The sequence below is a fragment of the Vipera berus genome (genome assembly GCF_964194415.1).
Source record: "Vipera berus genome assembly, chromosome: 3".
Classification (NCBI taxonomy): Eukaryota; Metazoa; Chordata; class Lepidosauria; order Squamata; family Viperidae; genus Vipera; species Vipera berus.
The window spans coordinates 216,438,126-216,455,214 of NC_138204.1; the positions used below are offsets into that span (position 1 = coordinate 216,438,126).

The following is a 17,089-nucleotide window of genomic DNA, read 5'->3' on the forward strand; positions in this document are numbered from 1 at the left end:
CAGCTTTCTCTGTGTGGGGGGGGTTTGCTCACCGCTTCTTCTGTTTTGGCAGCGAGAACTGGACCCTCAGAGCTCGACCCACCCACCCACCCACCCCCGCCGGTGAGCTTTCCTGCCTCACCTGGAACGGTGTCCTGACCCACCTGGCCTCCTCTCTTAGGGGCCCCGGGTGGCCCCTCTGCTCATCCCAGGGTGCTGGGAGGGACCTTGGATACGTCTGCCGCCCAGCTGCACCAGGGCCCAAAGGAGCTGGAGGGAAAGAGAGAGGGGCAGCGGGCCGGTTTGGGGAAGGGGCTTTTGGAAGGGAAGAGCAGGGCTGGAGATGGGCCGGGGAGGACGTTTCCAGGTGGTTTGGCAGGCCCCTGGAACTCTCTCCAAAAACCCTGCATCTTTCGTTTCCTTCCTTCCTCCCTCCCTCCCTTCCTTCCTTCCTCCCTTCCTTAATTCCTTCCTTCCTTCCTTCCCTTCCTTCCGTCCTTCCTTCCTTCCTTCCTCCCTTCCTTAATTCCTTCCTTCCTTCCTTCCTTAATTCCTTCCTTCCTCCCTCCCTTCCTTCCTTCCTTAATTCCTTCCTTACTTTCCTTCCTTCCTTCCTTCCTTCCTTCCCTCCCTCCCTTCCTTCCTTCCCTTCCTTCCTTCCTTCCTTCCTCCCTTCCTTAATTCCTTCCTTTCCTCCCTTCCCTCCCTCCCTTCCTTCCTTCCTTCCCTCCCTTCCTTCCTTCCCTTCCTTCCTTCCTTCCTCCCTTCCTTCCTTAATTCCTTCCTTCCTTTCTTAATTCCTTTCTTTCCTTCCCTTCTTTCCTTCCTTCCTTCCTTAATTCCCTTCTTTCCTTCCTTCCTTCCTTCCTTCCTTCCTTCCTTCCTTAATTCCTTTCTTTCCTTCCTTCCTTCCTCCCTTAATTCCTTCCTTTCTTTCCCTTCCTTCCTTCCTTCCTTCCCTTCCTTCTCTGTTGTGCTGCCCAGTCCTCAGCCCCGGTGGGTCGGGAAGAGGCGGCCCCCGAACGGCCTGCTCTCTTTCGGCCTCTCCCTCGCACAGGCGGCCCCTGAACAGAGAGCCCAGTTTCACACCCCGGCACCGTCTTCTCCACTTGGCCTCCCATCCGGCAACGGCCGGCAAGTCCGCGTTCCGCCAGGCATACCGAACGAGTTAATTAAAGAGCGTCAGAAGCTCCTTCCGTAGTTGCTGTAACGAGCCTCTGAAAGAACGGCTTCCCCAACGCAGAGCCCGTCCCGCTTCCCTCCCTGCACGCGTGTCCTGGGTGGGGGAGATCCGTGTCCCTGCCCGCCACTCGAGAACCCCCTTTGTCCCTCTTATTGCTCCTGGCCCAAAGGCTCCTTCCAGAAAACAGACGGAGAGAAGGGAATTTTTGTAGCTCGGGGTTGAACTCCGGGGTCCCTGGTGCCCTCTGAGCTGGGCGGTTTTCCTGCAGACGTTTTGTGACTCTACTAGGGAACATTATCAGGGTTATGGAAGGGAGAGGGGGTTTGGGGAGGGGGAGGAGGAGGAGGAGGACTATTGTGGGGTCCCTGGTGCCCTCTGAGCTGGGCGGTTTTCCTGCAGATGTTTCGTGACCCAACTAGGGAACATTATCAGGGCTCTAGAAGGAAGAGAAGAGGGGTTTTGTGGGAGGAGGAGGAGGAGGAGGATGACGACAACGACTATTGTGGGGTCCCTGGTGCTCTCTGAGCTGGGCGGTTTTCCTGCAGACGTTTCGTGACTCTACTAGGTAACATTATCAGGGCTATAGAAGGAAGAGGGGGTTTTGGGGAGGAGGAGGAGGAGGAGGAGGACTATTGTGGGGTCCCTGGTGCTCTCTGAGCTGAGCGGTTTTCCTGCAGAGGTTTCGTGACGCAACTAGGGAACATCATCAGGGCTAGAAGGAATGGGGGGGTTGTGGAGAGGAGGAGGAGGAGGAGGAGGAACTCCTTAGTGCTCTCTGGGCTGGGTTGTTTTCTTGTAGACGTGTCACGACCCAACTGGGGAACATCATCAGCTCTAGAAGGGAGTGGGCTTTATGCTTTTGTTGTGGAGAGGAGGAGGAGGAGGAGGATGAATATGGAGTCCTTAATGCTCTCTGGGCTGGGTGGTTTTCTTGAAGACGTTTCGTGACCCAACTAGATAACATTATCAGTGCTGGAAGGGAAAGAGGTGGAGGTGGAGGCGGCGGAGGAGGAGGAGGAACTCCTTGGTGCTCTCTGAGTTTGGCTGTTTTCTTGCAGACGTTTCATCACCAATCCAAGTAACGTCATCAGTGCTGGAAGGCAGTGGGGTTTGCGGAGAAGTAAAGGGGGAAGAAGAGGAGGAGGAGGAGGAGGATTGGAAGTGGGATCCTTGGTGATCTCGAATCTCGGTTGCTTTCTTGTGGGCCGCTCTGTCTCCCAAGACCCCCTTTTTTCTCTTTCTAGCACAATTGAGCCAAACCTTTTTATAGGCGAGGCAACGTTTGTTCAGTCAGTTTTGCCCCGTTTTACAACCTTTCTCGCCAGCGTTGTTAAAGTGAATCCCTGCAGTTGAGAAAGTTACTCACACGGTCGTTCAGCGAATCCGGCTTTGCTTGTCAGGAGGTCGCAAAAGGGGATCACGTGACCCTCTGGGAGAGGGCAACCGTCATAAATATGAAGCAGTCGTCTGAATTTTTATCACGGGGATGGGTGCGATGGTCGTAAGTGTGAAAAAGCCATCAACAATCCTTCTTTTTCAGTGCCGTTGTAACCTCCAACGCTCATTAAACAGACTGTTCTACCTTGAGGACTAGCTGTACAGATTCTGCCTTGGACAGGGAGGGTTGGACTAGAAGACCTCGCGGGTCCCTCCCTTGCAAGCCCTAGAAGGGTCTCCAACCTTTTTAGATTGGCGGCCCGGGGTGGCCACACATGCGCACGTGTGCACAAACCGGCAGCGATCATGCTCACCCTGGAAACAGGGCTGCAAGCATGCGCACAAGGCTCTGTAAGGTTTGTGGCACCGCCAGGATCACGGTGATGCTACCACCAGTGCGAAGCTTGCGCAGTGATGCCGCCCTGGCGCAAGGCTCGTGCCACCGCCCCCTGTGAAGATTGCACTGCGCCCCTCCCCGCTTGCAGCGCTGCTGCCGCCCGCACAGTTTGTGGCAATGCTCCCATCTGTGCAATACTAGCACCGTTGCCAGCTCCTGCATGACACTCGCGGCGACGGTGGCATGAGGGGGGGTGAGCACGCACACATGCACGTGCACTACCCAGCTTCTCACGCGGCCCGGATGCCAAGAGGCCGCGGCCCGTAGGTTGGGGACCTCTGTACTAGAGAACAGCCAAATGAAGGCTGTGCTTTGCGTTGATTCTACGGATGATGCGCTCTTCCTTGGATCAAAAGGTGACTGGACAGGAAATGGTATAGGGTTTTCTGCCTGAGCAGGGGGCTGGACTAGATGACCTCCAAGGTCCCTTCCAACTTTATTATTATTAATAATAATAAATTGGAATTGTGTTTGTCTAGCCCAGGGGTAGGCAACCTCGGCTCTTTTATGACTCATGGACTTCAACTCCCAGAATTCCTGAGCCAGCATAGCTGGCTCAGGAATTCTGGGAGTTGAAGTCCATGAGTCATAAAAGAACCGAGGTTGCCTACCCCTGGTCTAGCCTAATGAAGTGAAGGACGAGGGGAGACATGATAGCAGTGTTCCAATATCTCAGGGGCTGCCCCAAAGAAGAGGGAGTCAAGCTCTTCTCCAAAGCACCTGAAAGCAGGACAAGAAGCAACGGATGGAAACTAGTCAAGGAGAGAAGCAACCTAGAACTAAGGAGAAACTTCCTGACAGAATGATTTAACCAGTGGAACCACCTGCCTCCAGAAGCTGTGAATGCTCCAACACTGGAGGTTTTTAAGAAGAGACTGGACAGCCATTTGCCTGAAATGGTATAAGGTTTCCTGCCTGAGCAGGGGGTTGGACTAGATGACCTCTAAGGTCCCTTCCAACATTATTATTATTATTATTATTGTTGTTGTTGTTATTATTATTATTATTAAACTTATTCATTAAACATGAACCTCAGTCAACTGAACATTGAAACTGACCAGCACTAATTGTTGTTGTTGTTATTATTATTATTAAATCATGCCTCCGCGTGGTGATCCTCACAATGTTGTATCCGTAAAATACTGTTCGTTATACCCATTTGGTCTTCACAGTCTCAACGTCTTATATATTAAGGTGTGGGACCTCCGCGATTCTGCGAAATGGGCCCAAACGCTAACCTCTCCAGGCCAGGCAACGCCAGCGGATGCTTGCTCTGGAAATGCCGTGGGAACCATTACGATCCCAAGCTGGTGAGAAGCAGAAAAATCGGATTGCCTTAAATCCGACAGGCACTTTCCTGTGGGCAGCCGCAAGGAAAAAGGCCGGTGGGTTGGTTGTCATCCGAAGCCGAGGCTTCATTGCAAGCGCCAATTCCTCTCGCAAGCCGGCCTGGCCAGCTCGGCCGGAGCCGTTGCGGTTTCTTCCAGGCCACCTCGCTCGCCATCTTGTGCCCTCCGCTCGCTCTCCGTTCAATCATCGTAATGAAAAAAAAAGAGGGGGGGGCTTCTTAGCCGAGCCTTCACTAACTAGAAATTATGAACCTGGTTCCGGGAAGATAAATGGATGCCGCTCCCGAAATAGAGAAGGTCGGAGACAGAAGTGAGCAAGTGTTTAGGTGCCGAGCAAGATGGATCGCGCCATTTGAAACGATCTGGGGGAGGAAGGTGGGGAAAAACAATTGGAAAAGGAAGTACATTTCTGTTTGCTCGGTTCCAGACAGACCTCTGCCTGTCAAGGTGGCATAAGGGGGTGAGAGCCCTTCGTTCGTTCATTCGTTCCTTCATTCATCCATCCATCCATCCACATAGAATCCTGGGGCTAGAAGGGAACTTGGAGATGATCAAGTCCAACATCCTGCTGAAGGCAGAGGAACTTATTCCATCCTGGACAAGTGGCTCTTCTTGAAAACCTCCAGCGTTGGAGCACCCACAACTTCTGGTGGCAAGTCGTTCCACTGGCTAATTGTTCTCACTATTAGGAAATTCCTCCTTAATTCCAGGTTGCTTCTCTCTTTGGTCAGTTTCCATCCGTTGCTTCTTGTCTTGCGTTCTGGTGCTTTGGAGAATAGCTTGACTCCCTCTTCTTTGGGGCAGCCCCTGAGATATTGGCAGACTGCTGTCTTGTCCCCCCTGGTCCTTCTCTTCATTAGACTTGTTGTTGGTTTTTAGTTAGTTGCGAAGTTGTGTCCGACCCATCGCGACCCCATGGACAATGTTCCTCCAGGCCCTCCTGTCCTCTACCATCTTCTGGAGTCCATTTAGGCTCACACCTACTGCTTCAGGGACTCCATCCAGCCACCTCATTCTCTGTCGTCCCCTTCTTCTCTTGCCCTCCATCTTTCCCAGCATGAGGCTCTTCTCCAGTGAGTCCTTCCTTCTCATTAGGTGGCCAAAGGATTTGACTTTCAACTTCAGGATCTGGCCTTCTAAAGAGCAGTCAGGGTTGATCTCCTCTAGGACTGACCGGTTTGATCGCCTTGCAGTCCAAGGGACTCGCAGGAGTCTTCTCCAGCACCAGAGTTCAAAGGCCTCCATTCTTTGGCGCTCAGCCTTTCTTATGGTCCAGCTTTCACAGCCATACATTGCAACTGGGAAGCCTTGACTATACACACTTTTGTTGACAGGGTGTTGTCTCTGCTTTTTAGTGTGCGGTCTAGATTTGCCATGGCTTTCCTCCCCAGGAGCAAGCGTCTTTTAATTTCTTGGCTACAGTCCCCATCTGCAGTGATCTTGGAGCCCAGGAAAATAAAATCCTGCCATTTCTTCCCCATCTATTTGCCAGGAATTGAGAGGGCCAGATGCCATGATCTTGGTTTTCTTAATGTTAAGTTTCATTAGACTAGAGCCAGCGGTAGGCAACCTTGGCTCTTTTATGACTGATGGACTTCAACTCCCAGAATTCCTGAGCCAGCCTGGCTCAGCTTGGAAACTTCTCCCTGTCCCCTCAGCATGGCTGGCTCAGGAATTCTGGGAGTTGAAGTCCACCAGTCATAAAAGAGCCAAGGTTGCCAACCCCTGGAGTAGACATACCCAATTCCAGCAACCGTTCCCTATATGTTTGAGCCTCCAGTCCCCTGATCCTCTTTGTTGCTCTTCTCTGCACTCTTTCCAGAGTCTCAACATCTTTTTTTTTTTACATCGTGGCGACCAAAACTGGATGCGGGATTCCAAGTGTGGCCTCACCAGCGCCCTACAGAGTGGTACTCTCATATTTGTGAACTTCATAGTCCAGTTCATATCCAGGGTTATCCCACCCTTGCTCAGCTGAGAAGAGAGCTGGATAATTTTTGGGCCGCCCTGAAATGCAACTTTAATCTGCTGAAGCTCCTTGACAAACGATAACGCAGCCCGAAGCTGCTCGCTCAGCCGGCTCGGAGCTCCTCCGTTCTGGATTTTTCCCTCATTTGCTGGCCTTGCATGAAATAGATGGGGTTGCCTTTCAAAATGATTACTCATTCAGATTAGCCTGGTTTTTTTTCTTTCTTTCTTTGTTTTTTTGCAGATCTCATATTGATTCAGAGGTCATTAATCCTTGCGATTGGGACATTTGCCTAGCCTTCTTGTATTTCTGGAAAGGGGGAGAAGGGGAGACACGTTGAGGTGTCACTTCTGCCGTGGGGGGCTCTCCGTGTGGACTTGCACCGCTGTGCCTTCCTTTAGCATCCTTCGCAAGGGCATAATTGCATTTATGAGGAGTGGGCCAGCAGTCTTTCTTTCTTTCTTTCTTTCTTTCTTTCTTTCTTTCTTTCTTTCTTTCTTTCTTTCTTTCTTTCTTTCTTTCTTTCTCTTTCTTTTCCTTTCTTTCTTTTCCTTCCTTCCTTCCTTCCTTTTTCCCTTCCTTTTTTCCTTCCCCTCCCTCCCTTTCTCTCTTTCTTTCTTTCTTTCTTTCTTTCTTTCTTTCTTTCTTTCTTTCTTTCTTTCTTTCTTTCTCTTTCTTTTCCTTTCTTTCTTTTCCTTCCTTCCTTCCTTCCTTCCTTCCTTTTTCCCTTCCTTTTTTCCTTCCCCTCCCTCCCTTTCTCTCTTTCTTTCTTTCTTTCTTTCTTTCTTTCTTTCTTTCTTTCTTTCTTTCTTTCTTTCTTTCTTTCTTTCTTTCTTTTCCTTTCTTTTCCTTCCTTCCTTCCTTCCTTCCTTCCTTTTTCCCTTCCTTTTTTCCTTCCCCTCCCTCCCTTTCTCTCTTTCTTTCTTTCTTTCTTTCTTCTTTCTTTTTCTTTCTTTCTTTCTTTCTTTTTTTCTTTCTCTTTCTTTTCCTTTCTTTCTTTTCCTTCCTTCCTTCCTTCCTTCCTTCCTTCCTTCCTTCCTTCCTTTTTCCCTTCCTTTTTTCCTTCCCCTCCCTCCCTTTCTCTCTTTCTTTCTTTCTTTCTTTCTTCTTTCTTTTTCTTTCTTTCTTTCTTTCTTTCTTTCTTTCTTTCTTTCTTTCTTTCTTTCTTCTTTCTTTTTCTTTCTTTTCCTTCTTTCCTTCCTTCCTTCCTTCCTTCCTTCCTTCCTTCCTTCCTTCCTTCCTTCCCCTCCCTTTCTCTTTCTTTCTTTCTCTCTCTTTTCCTTCCTTCCTCTTCCTCTTCCTCTTCCTCTTTCTTTCCCTTTCTCTTCTCTTCTCCTCTCTTCTCTTCTCTTCTCTTCTCTTCTCTTCTCTTCTCTTCTTTTTTCTTTTCTTTCCGCCTAGAGGCGATCTGGACCTCTCTTTCTCATTTATGACACAGTCTCAACTCTGTCAGCCCTCCCCCTTGTTGGATGGTTGTTCTTGTTGTCTTAAGAAAATTCAATTTTAAGAAGCTTACCATTGAATTTTCATTAAAAAAAAACCGTAACAGCTGATAGGGGTTGTGTGTAAACTTTCAAACGATTGTAAGCAGAACTATAAACCAAAAATAAAAAGTCTAAATCTCAGTGGCAGGTTTGGGGTTTTGTTTTTTTAACTCAGTTGGGCTGGAAAGAGACAAGGAGAACGAGAAGGAATAACAATAGAATTATGAAATAATTATAAAGTAATTGTAAAATTATAAAACTATTGTGAAATTATGAAACAAACATGGGAGTCCAAGGAGGCTGAAGAGAGCAATAGTCCCAGCATCATAACATGGTGGTCCAGGTTAATTTGTTTTTCTACCACATCACTTGGGTCACGTGATCCAAATTCAGAGGCTTAGCAACCGACTCACATTTATGACTGTCTCAGCATCCTGGGGTCACGCGATCCTCTTTTGCGACCTTCTGACAAGCAGAGTCAATGGAGGAAGTTAGATTCACATAACCGTGTTGATAGGGATAGGGATAGGATAGAATAGAATAGAATAGAATAGAATAGAATAGAATAGAATAGAATAGAATAGAATAGAATAGAATAGAATAGAATAGAATAGAATAGAATATATGGAATGGAATAGAATAGAATAGAATAGAATATATGGAATGGAATAGAATAGAATAGAATAGAATAGAATAGAATAGAATAGAATAGAATAGAATAGAATAGAATAGAATAGAATAGAATAGAATAGAATAGAATAGAATAGAATAGAATAGAATAGAATAGAATAGAATAGAAAAAATGGAATAGAATAGAATAGAATAGAATAGAATAGAATAGAATAGAATAGAATAGAATAGAATAGAATAGAATAGAATAGAATAGAATAGAATAGAATATGGAAAGAATAGAATAGAATAGAATGGAATGGAATGGAATGGAATGGAATGGAATGGAATGGAATGGAATATGGAAAGAATAGAATAGAATAGAATAGAATAGAATAGAATAGAATAGAATAGAATAGAATAGAATAGAATAGAATATGGAAAGAATAGAATGGAATGGAATGGAATGGAATGGAATAGAATATGGAAAGAATAGAATAGAATAGAATAGAATAGAATAGAATAGAATATGGAAAGAATAGAATAGAATAGAATAGAATAGAATAGAATAGAATAGAATAGAATAGAATAGAATAGAATAGAATAGAATAGAAGAATAGAATAGAAATATAGGATAGGATAGAATAGAATAGAATAGAATAGAATAGAATAGAATAGAATAGAATAGAATAGAATAGAATAGAAGAATAGAATAGAATAGAAATATAGGATAGGATAGGATAGAATAGGATAGAATAGAATAGAATAGAAAATATGGAATAGAATAGAATAGAATAGAATATGGAATAGAATAGGAATGAAGAAATGGAACGGAACAAAAGGATAGGATAGGTTGGAATAGAATAGAATAGGATGGAATGGAATGGGACGGGACAGGACAGAATAAGAATAGAATAGAATAATGATAGGATAGGATAGGATAGGATAGGATAGGATAGGATAGGATAGGATAGGATAATAAGAGGATAGAGCTGGAAGGGACCTTGGAGGTCTTCTAGTCCAGCCCCCTGCTCAAGCAGGAGACCAGCTCAGAGAAGTGGCTAATTTAGCATCTGCAGTGACTCCTTTAGCAGTGTTTGGAAGAAAGGGTGTAGAATGGGGCAGAGCACACTTCATAACTGTCTCGCTTAGCGACAAAAACCTTTGGCTCAATTGTGGTCATAACTGGAGGACACTCCATTCTTTCCGCCTCCCAGTCCTTTGAGCGCCCTGCCTTCCTGGGATGCCTGTGGGGAGCAAGTGGGAAGGGCTGCTCCCTTCAGGGCTCTTTGGGGTGTGGAGATCCCAGGTCCCTCTGCTAGGGGGACAGGCTTGCACCGTGGGTGGCTTCCCGGCTGTGTCCCGGCCCCTGTCTCTTTTGTCCACATTAGCTGCCTCCTGGGTGACTAATTGCCCCGTCTCGGATGACCGCTGGGCTGCCTCCTGATGTATGGCTGTTACATTAAGGCTGGAAAGGTGCTAAATGAGTCCCCTTTATTTTACATACTGTTGGCTGAAAAGTCGTAAATCAGTGCCAGGATTACCACCATCACCCACCCAGTTGGCCCAAAGTTTATTTAGGAATAGGAATAGGAATAGGAATAGAATAGAATACAGTAGAGTAGAGTAGAGTAGAGTAGAGTAGAGTAGAGTAGAGTAGAGTAGAAATAAGAATTAGAAATAGAAATAGAATAGAATAAAATAGAATAGAATAGAAATAAGAATTAGAATAGAATAGAATAGAAATAAGAATTAGAATAGAATAGAATAGAATAGAATAGAATACAGTAGAGTAGAGTAGAGTAGAATAGAAATAAGAATTAGAAATAGAATAGAATAGAAATAATTAGAAATAGAATAGAATAGAAATAAGAAATACAAATAGAATAGAATAGAAATAAGAATTAGAATAGAATAGAATAGAAATAAGAATTAGAAATAGAATAGAATAGAAATAAGAATTAGAAATAGAATAGAATAGAATAGAAATAAGAATTAGAAATAGAATAGAATAGAAATAAGAATTAGAATTAGAAATAGAATAGAATAGAATAGAAATAAGAATTAGAATAGAATAGAATAGAATAGAATACAGTAGAGTAGAATAGAAATAAGAATTAGAAATAGAATAGAATAGAAATAAGAATTAGAAATAGAATAGAATCGAAATAAGAAATAGAAATAGAATAGAATAGAAATAGGAATTAGAATAGAATAGAATAGAAATAAGAATTAGAAATAGAATAGAAATAAGAATTAGAATAGAATAGAATACAGTAGAGTAGAGTAGAGTAGAATAGAAATAAGAATTAGAATAGAATAGAATAGAAATAATTAGAATAGAATACAATACAATACAATAGAAATAAGAATTAGAATTAGAATAGAATAGAATGGAATGGAATGGAATGGAATGGAATGGAATGGAATGGAATAGAATGGAATAGAATAGAATAGAATAGGACGGGACCGTGGAGGTCGTCTAGTCCAACCCCCTGCTCAAGCAGGAGAACCTACACCATCTCAGACAAGTGGCTGTCCAGCCTCTTCTTAAAAACCTCCAGGGATGGAGGATTTAGACGAGGCTTAGAAGGCAAGTGAGCAAAGACCCTCTTCCTCATCCTCCACTCCAGCACAGGGAGAAGCTCTCTCCTCCTGACGTCTCCTTGGCAGACAAGGTAGTCCTCGAATTACAACACAGTCCGTTTAGTGACCGAAGTGTGAGTGGCCCTGGAAAAAAGTGAGCTATGACTGTTTTTTCCTACGCTCCCGCGGTCAGGTGATCCAAATCCGGACGCTTGGCAACTGACTCGTAGTTATGACGGTCGCAGCGTCCCGGGGTCACGTGATCCCCTTTGGCGACCTTCTGACGAGCCGAGCGAACGGGCCAAGCCAGGATTTGCCGAACCACCTTTGTGTCACTCACTTAAGGACTGCAGTGGTTGGCTTAACCGCTGCGGCGAGAAAGGTGGTGGAATGGGGCAAAATGGACTTAACCAGTGTCTCGCTTAGCGGCCTAAATTTTGGGCTCAGTTGTGGTTGTAAGTCAAGGACGTCCTGTAGTGCGAGGGTCTCCCCAGGCCTTCCGAGAAATAGTCGGAGAGGCTCCTGAGAGGGGTCAGTTGGTCACTTCCGGTTGTATTCTCAGCTTTGGCCCACAGATTGGCCCCGGGTCCAGGTCCCCAGCAGGGGGGTCTGCCAGGTCCCCAGCAGGGGGTCTGCCCCGGGTCCAGGTCCCCAGCAGGGGGTCCCCAGCAGGGGGTCTGCCCCGGGTCCAGGTCCCCAGCAGGGGGTCCAGGTCCCCAGCAGGGGGTCTGCCAAGGGGTCTCCCCGGGAAGGACTCGGCTATCTCCTGCTCGTGGCCTGAGGCTCGGCTGGGGTTTTATTTGGCATCTGCAGGGAAGGGAGGGAGGCGCTGTCAGCCAGAGGCCCATGAAGCAACTTCCCACCTGCCCTCGGGCTCTCCGGACCACACCCGCCCCTCTCCCTCTCGACTTCCTGCCCCATCTCCCTCCGGCACCTGGGGTGTGGCTGCTCTGCTCCTGCAGAGCTGTGGAGGGCCGCTTTCCTCCAGCTGAGGCTGCAAAAGCGGCTCCAAGCGTTTCTCTCCCGGCCTGCTGTGGCCTCCCGTCCCTGGTGGGGCGTCTTCTTGGAAAAGATGCAGCTTGGCTTGGATTCAGCTGGATTGGATTAGATTGGATTCAGCTGGATTGGATTCTGTTGGATTGGATTAGATTGGATTCTGTTGGGTTGGATTCTGTTGGATTGGATTCTGTTGGATTGGGTTGGATTCAGTTTCATTGGATGGGATTGGATTGGATTGGATTCTGTTGGATTGGGTTGGCTGGGTTCAATAGAATTGGATTCTGTTGTATTGGGTTGGATTCTATTGGATTGGATTGGATTGGATTCTGTTGGGTTGGGTTGGCTGGGTTCAGTAGAATTGGATTCTGTTGGATTGGGTTGGATTCAGTTTCATTGGATGGGATTGGATTGGATTGGATTCTGTTGGATTGGGTTGGCTGGGTTCAATAGAATTGGATTCTGTTGTATTGGATTAGATTGGATTCTGTTGGGTTGGGTTGGATTCTGTTGGATTGGGTTGGATTCAGTTTCATTGGATGGGATTGGATTGGATTGGATTCTGTTGGATTGGGTTGGCTGGGTTCAATAGAATTGGATTCTGTTGTATTGGGTTGGATTCTATTGGATTGGATTGGATTAGATTCTGTTGGGTTGGGTTGGCTGGGTTCAGTAGAATTGGATTCTGTTGGATTGGGTTGGATTCAGTTTCATTGGATGGGATTGGATTGGATTGGATTGGATTCTGTTGTATTGGGTTGGCTGGGTTCAATAGAATTGGATTCTGTTGTATTGGGTTGGATTCTATTGGATTGGATTGGATTGGATTCTGTTGGGTTGGGTTGGCTGGGTTCAGTAGAATTGGATTCTGTTGGATTGGGTTGGATTCAGTTTTATTGGATGGGATTGGATTGGATTGGATTGGATTCTGTTGTATTGGGTTGGCTGGGTTCAATAGAATTGGATTCTGTTGTATTAGGCTGGATTCAGTTTCATTGGATGGGATGGGATTCTGTTGGATTGGATTAGATTGGATTCTGTTGGATTGGATGGGATTGGATTGGATTCTATTGGGTTGGGTTGGTTGGGTTCAGCTGAATTGGATTCTGTTGGATTGGTTTGGATTCATTGGATTGGATTGGATTAGATTCTATTGGATTGGATTGGATTGGATTGGATTGGATTGGATTGGTGTCAAGTTTCCGACGTGTGGGCTTTTCAAGTGACTCTGAGGCATCGTTTACCTTAAAAGTCCTTTATTAGCCTAATTATACACCAGCAAATGCTTGCTCGAAGGAAGCTGCAATCTGAAATCTCCGCCCCCTTGCACAATACATTAAAACACAATTCTCCACCTTTCTAATTTTGTCATTAATCACATTCTCCACTTGATTTAAAGAATCAGTTTCCCTTCGGTTAGACAACTTGCCAAGTTCTTATTTTCTTTTATTTCAGATGGCCTTGAAAGTGCAATCCTACCCGTCCCCCCTCCCAACCTTCAACCCAATCTCTTAAAGCAGTACACAAGTTTAACAGATGAAATGGCTGCTTCTTCATCTCTTGTCAAGCAATGACATTCGATGTTAGCAGCGTTGACAATTGGATGGGATTGGATTCCATTGGGTTGGGTTGAAGTTGCTTAGTTTCCCTGAATTTTGATTGGTGGCTGCCTGCCTCCCAGAGTTCTCCCAGCCTGGGGCTGGTTAGAAGTACCGTTGAAAGAGAGAGATGCTTAAATTCCATCTTCTGAAACTGCCCCGTTGGCACTTTGGGCGACGTCTGTGCCCAGCCGCGCGCTCCGCTCGCCAGCCTCCCCCGTTGCTGCTTCCTAAGGTCCCCCCCCCCAGCACTTTCCACGCGGTTTCCAGGCTGAGAATCGCAGCCATCGGGCCAAGAAACTCCTGGTTGCCACACGGCTGGCTGGGGGATTCTGGGAAGTGAAGTCTTAAGAGTTGCCACGGTTGAGAAGCGCTGCCGTGCAGCCCAACTGCGACCTAGGAGAAACATCTGGAGCCGATGGCTGTGGAGATTCCCAGTCGTCCAGGGGTCATAGTTTTTTTCCCCAGAGGTGCTTTTTCCTTCAAAAGGCGACTTTTTCCCCCCTTGAGGAACAGCTTCTTGGATGAGTAGCGAAACATTTTCTTCTTCTTCTTCGTCAAGGGAAAAAAGAGTCCAGTTGCCTTTGGGAGGAATGAAACGACTTTGAGAGAGGGCACCTGCCAGTCACACCTGAGCCTCAGTGCCCAAGACCAGCAGGGCGATTGGAGCGTCTCTCGTGGTCCAAGGGTCTCTTTCCCACTGCCAGAAAAGTTGGGGGGGGGCTGTGTTGGGGCAAGGAGACCTCTCTGTGGTCAAACGGGGAGCCCCCCCCCTTTTCCACACGCACAATGCTGTTGATTTGGTGCTGGAGTAGAGATAGTGAGATGAGGGAGCATAAAAGGAAGAAAAAAGGGGAAGGGAGGGGAAGGAGCGGGCTGGGGGAAGGAAGGAAGGAAGGAAGGAAGGAAGGAAGGAAGGAAGGAAGGAAGGAAGGAAGGAAGGAAGGAAGGAAGGAAGGAAGGAAGGAAGGAAGGAGATGGATAGGTCTCCTAGTAATTCAAGGTTGACTCAGCCTTCCATCCTTCCCAGGTAGGTAAAATGAGGACCCAGATTGTTGGGGGCAATAAGCTGACTTTGTAATAATGCCGCTTGGGGGTGTGTGTGAAAGCCCTAATAAGCAGGCATATACATAGAATGAAGGCTACTGCTAAGCTTGTAAGCCGCCCTGAGTCTTCGGAGAAGGGCGGGATATAAATGGAATTTAAAAAAATAAAATTTTATCCATGGGCTGTTAGGCTCTTGAACGGGAAATAATTTTATAAACTTTATGTACAATTGACTTGCGAGGCCGGTGTGTTGTGCAATTAGCTCACATGGTGTAACAAGACGGTGGGTTTGTTGTCACTGTGAGTTGTGGGGGGGGGGCACGAAGGGAGGCTCAGCCAATCTCAATGTATACATGGTTGTACTTTGACAATCAAGGTTCATTCATTCATTCAATTGGTCCAAAGTCGCCCAGCCAGCTTTCATGCTGAAGACCTAGATAGATGGTAGGTAGGTAGGTAGGTAGATAAAAGGAAAGAAGAAAAAGGAAGAAAGAGAGGAAAGGAAGGAGAAAGAGGAAAGAAAGAAAGAAAGAGAGAAAGAAAGAGAGAAAGAAAGAAAAAAAGAGAGAAAGAAAAAAAGAGAGAAAGAAAGAAAGAAAGAAAAAGAAAGAAAGGAAAGAAAGAAAAAAAGAGAGAAAGAAAGAAAGAAAGAAAGAAAGAAAAAGAAAGAAAGAAAGAAAGAAAGAAAGAAAGAAAGAAAGAAAGAAAGAAAGAAAGAAAGAAAGAAAGAAAGAAAGAAAGAAAGAAAGAAGGGGATGGAGTGCCCTAATCTAGGAGGGAGGTGGGCAGGGCCAACCTTCCCTCTCTCCAGCTGTGGCCAGGAGGGCCTGTACCACATCTGGAGGGAAAGAGGTGAGTTAAGAAAGGATCCAAAGAGGAGTCCCGGGTTTGAGTGGCGGCGTTTTGGCCGGGAGGCTTCCCCTGTTCGCTGACCCCTCTCTTTTCTCTCTCTCCTAGGAAAACCCCTGCAGATCAAGCCCAGGCTGTGACGCCCCCCCCCCTCCTGCCACAGTCGAGGTCCGCCCGGCCGCCAAGCTTTGGGCTCGCTCGCTGCCTCGCTCTTTTCTCAGGGATCGGATGTCCTCCCCCGGTCGACTACCTCACAGCCTGGCCAGGCTGAAGCGTGGGGGGGGGGGAGGCAGCCAGGACCTTCCCCCCCCCCCATAAGCAAGGAGTGACACGTGCACCGGGATCTCTCCGTCTCCAGCATCCCAAAGAGCAACTTTGCGGTTTTTCCAAACGAGAGAACTCCCTCCCCACTTTCCCAGTCTCCGAATCCGGCTGGATCAGTCTGGAGAGCCTTTGAAAAGAGACCCTCACTCACTTCTCAGCCCCCCCACCCTCTTCCAGGCAAACAGCCCCCCCCCCACACACACACACGCTTCCCCGTCCTGAGGGTGCCTCCCCCCTCGACCGCTCTGGCCCATCGGCTGCTCCTGCCCTTCGCTTTCCTTTCCCGCACCGGTGACGGGTGTTGGGGAGACCGGGGATCATTGTGGGTGTAGCATCCCAGCAACTTTGTGACGGAGAAGCGGGGCAACAAGCCGACCCTTTGTCCCGAAAGCAGTGTAGACTTGTAGCAATGTGAATCTGATTTTTTCTCTCTCTCTCTCTCTCATTCTCTCTCTTTCTCTCTTTCTCTCACACACATTCTCTCTCTCATTCTCTCTCTCATTCTCTCTTTCTTTCTCTCTCATTCTCTCTTTCTCTCTCATTCTCTCTCACACACACACACATTCTCTCTCATTCTCTCTCATTCTCTCTCTCACACACATTCTCTCTCTCTCATTCTCTCACATTCTCTCTCTCTCATTCTCTCTCTCTCTCTCTCTTTCTGTCTCTGTCTCTGTCTCTCTTTCTTTCTCTCTCTCTGTCTCTCTCTCTCTTTCTGTCTCTCTCTCTTTCTGTCTGTCTCTCTGTCTCTCTCTCTCTCTCTCTGTCTCTCTCTCTTTCTGTCTCTCTCTCTCTCCCCCCCCCGGGGGAAAAAAATAACCTCAAAGGCTTTTCAGTCTCTCTTCTTCACAAGCTTCCTTTAACAGTTCGTGGACACCCCCCCCAGCTTTGGACTCCCAACAATTTGTAAAGTTAGACCCTGTCTGGATGCTTTTAATACACAAATGCAAGCAAAACGTTTCCATTGGTTGACGTGGTGTGGTAGTTTCTGACTCATTCTTCTAGTCCTCACCGTGAAGCTTTTCACGGTTTGCTGAATTTTTTTTAAACTTCTTCCTCAACCTGCTGCCCGAGACTTTCGGCTGCCTGCTCTCCTCCTCTTCCTCGGGGATGAGGGAGTTGGGTGCGAATTATAAAGCCTTGGTAAGGCCACCCTTGGAATCTAGTTTTGGTCCCCACGATGTAACAAAGATGTTGAGACTCTAGAAAGAGTGCAGAGAAGAGCAACAAAGATGATTGGGGGACTGGAGGCTCAAAACATATAGGGAACGGTGGCTGGAAT

General features: G+C 46.8%; 1 protein-coding gene across 2 annotated transcripts in view; it reads left to right on the plus strand.

Moving 5' to 3' along the window:
• The window catches only part of ZC3H3 (zinc finger CCCH-type containing 3), a 202,254-nt gene extending 185,493 nt beyond the window's left edge, over positions 1 to 16,761 (plus strand). For both annotated transcript variants that reach the window (XM_081323029.1, XM_081323030.1), the window contains one exon: positions 15,592 to 16,761. In XM_081323029.1, the coding sequence (XP_081179155.1) occupies positions 15,592 to 15,623 (32 nt within the window). In that variant the 3' untranslated portion in view covers positions 15,624 to 16,761. The remainder of the gene's footprint in view (positions 1 to 15,591) is intronic.
• The last annotated feature ends 328 nt before the right edge of the window (positions 16,762 to 17,089 follow it).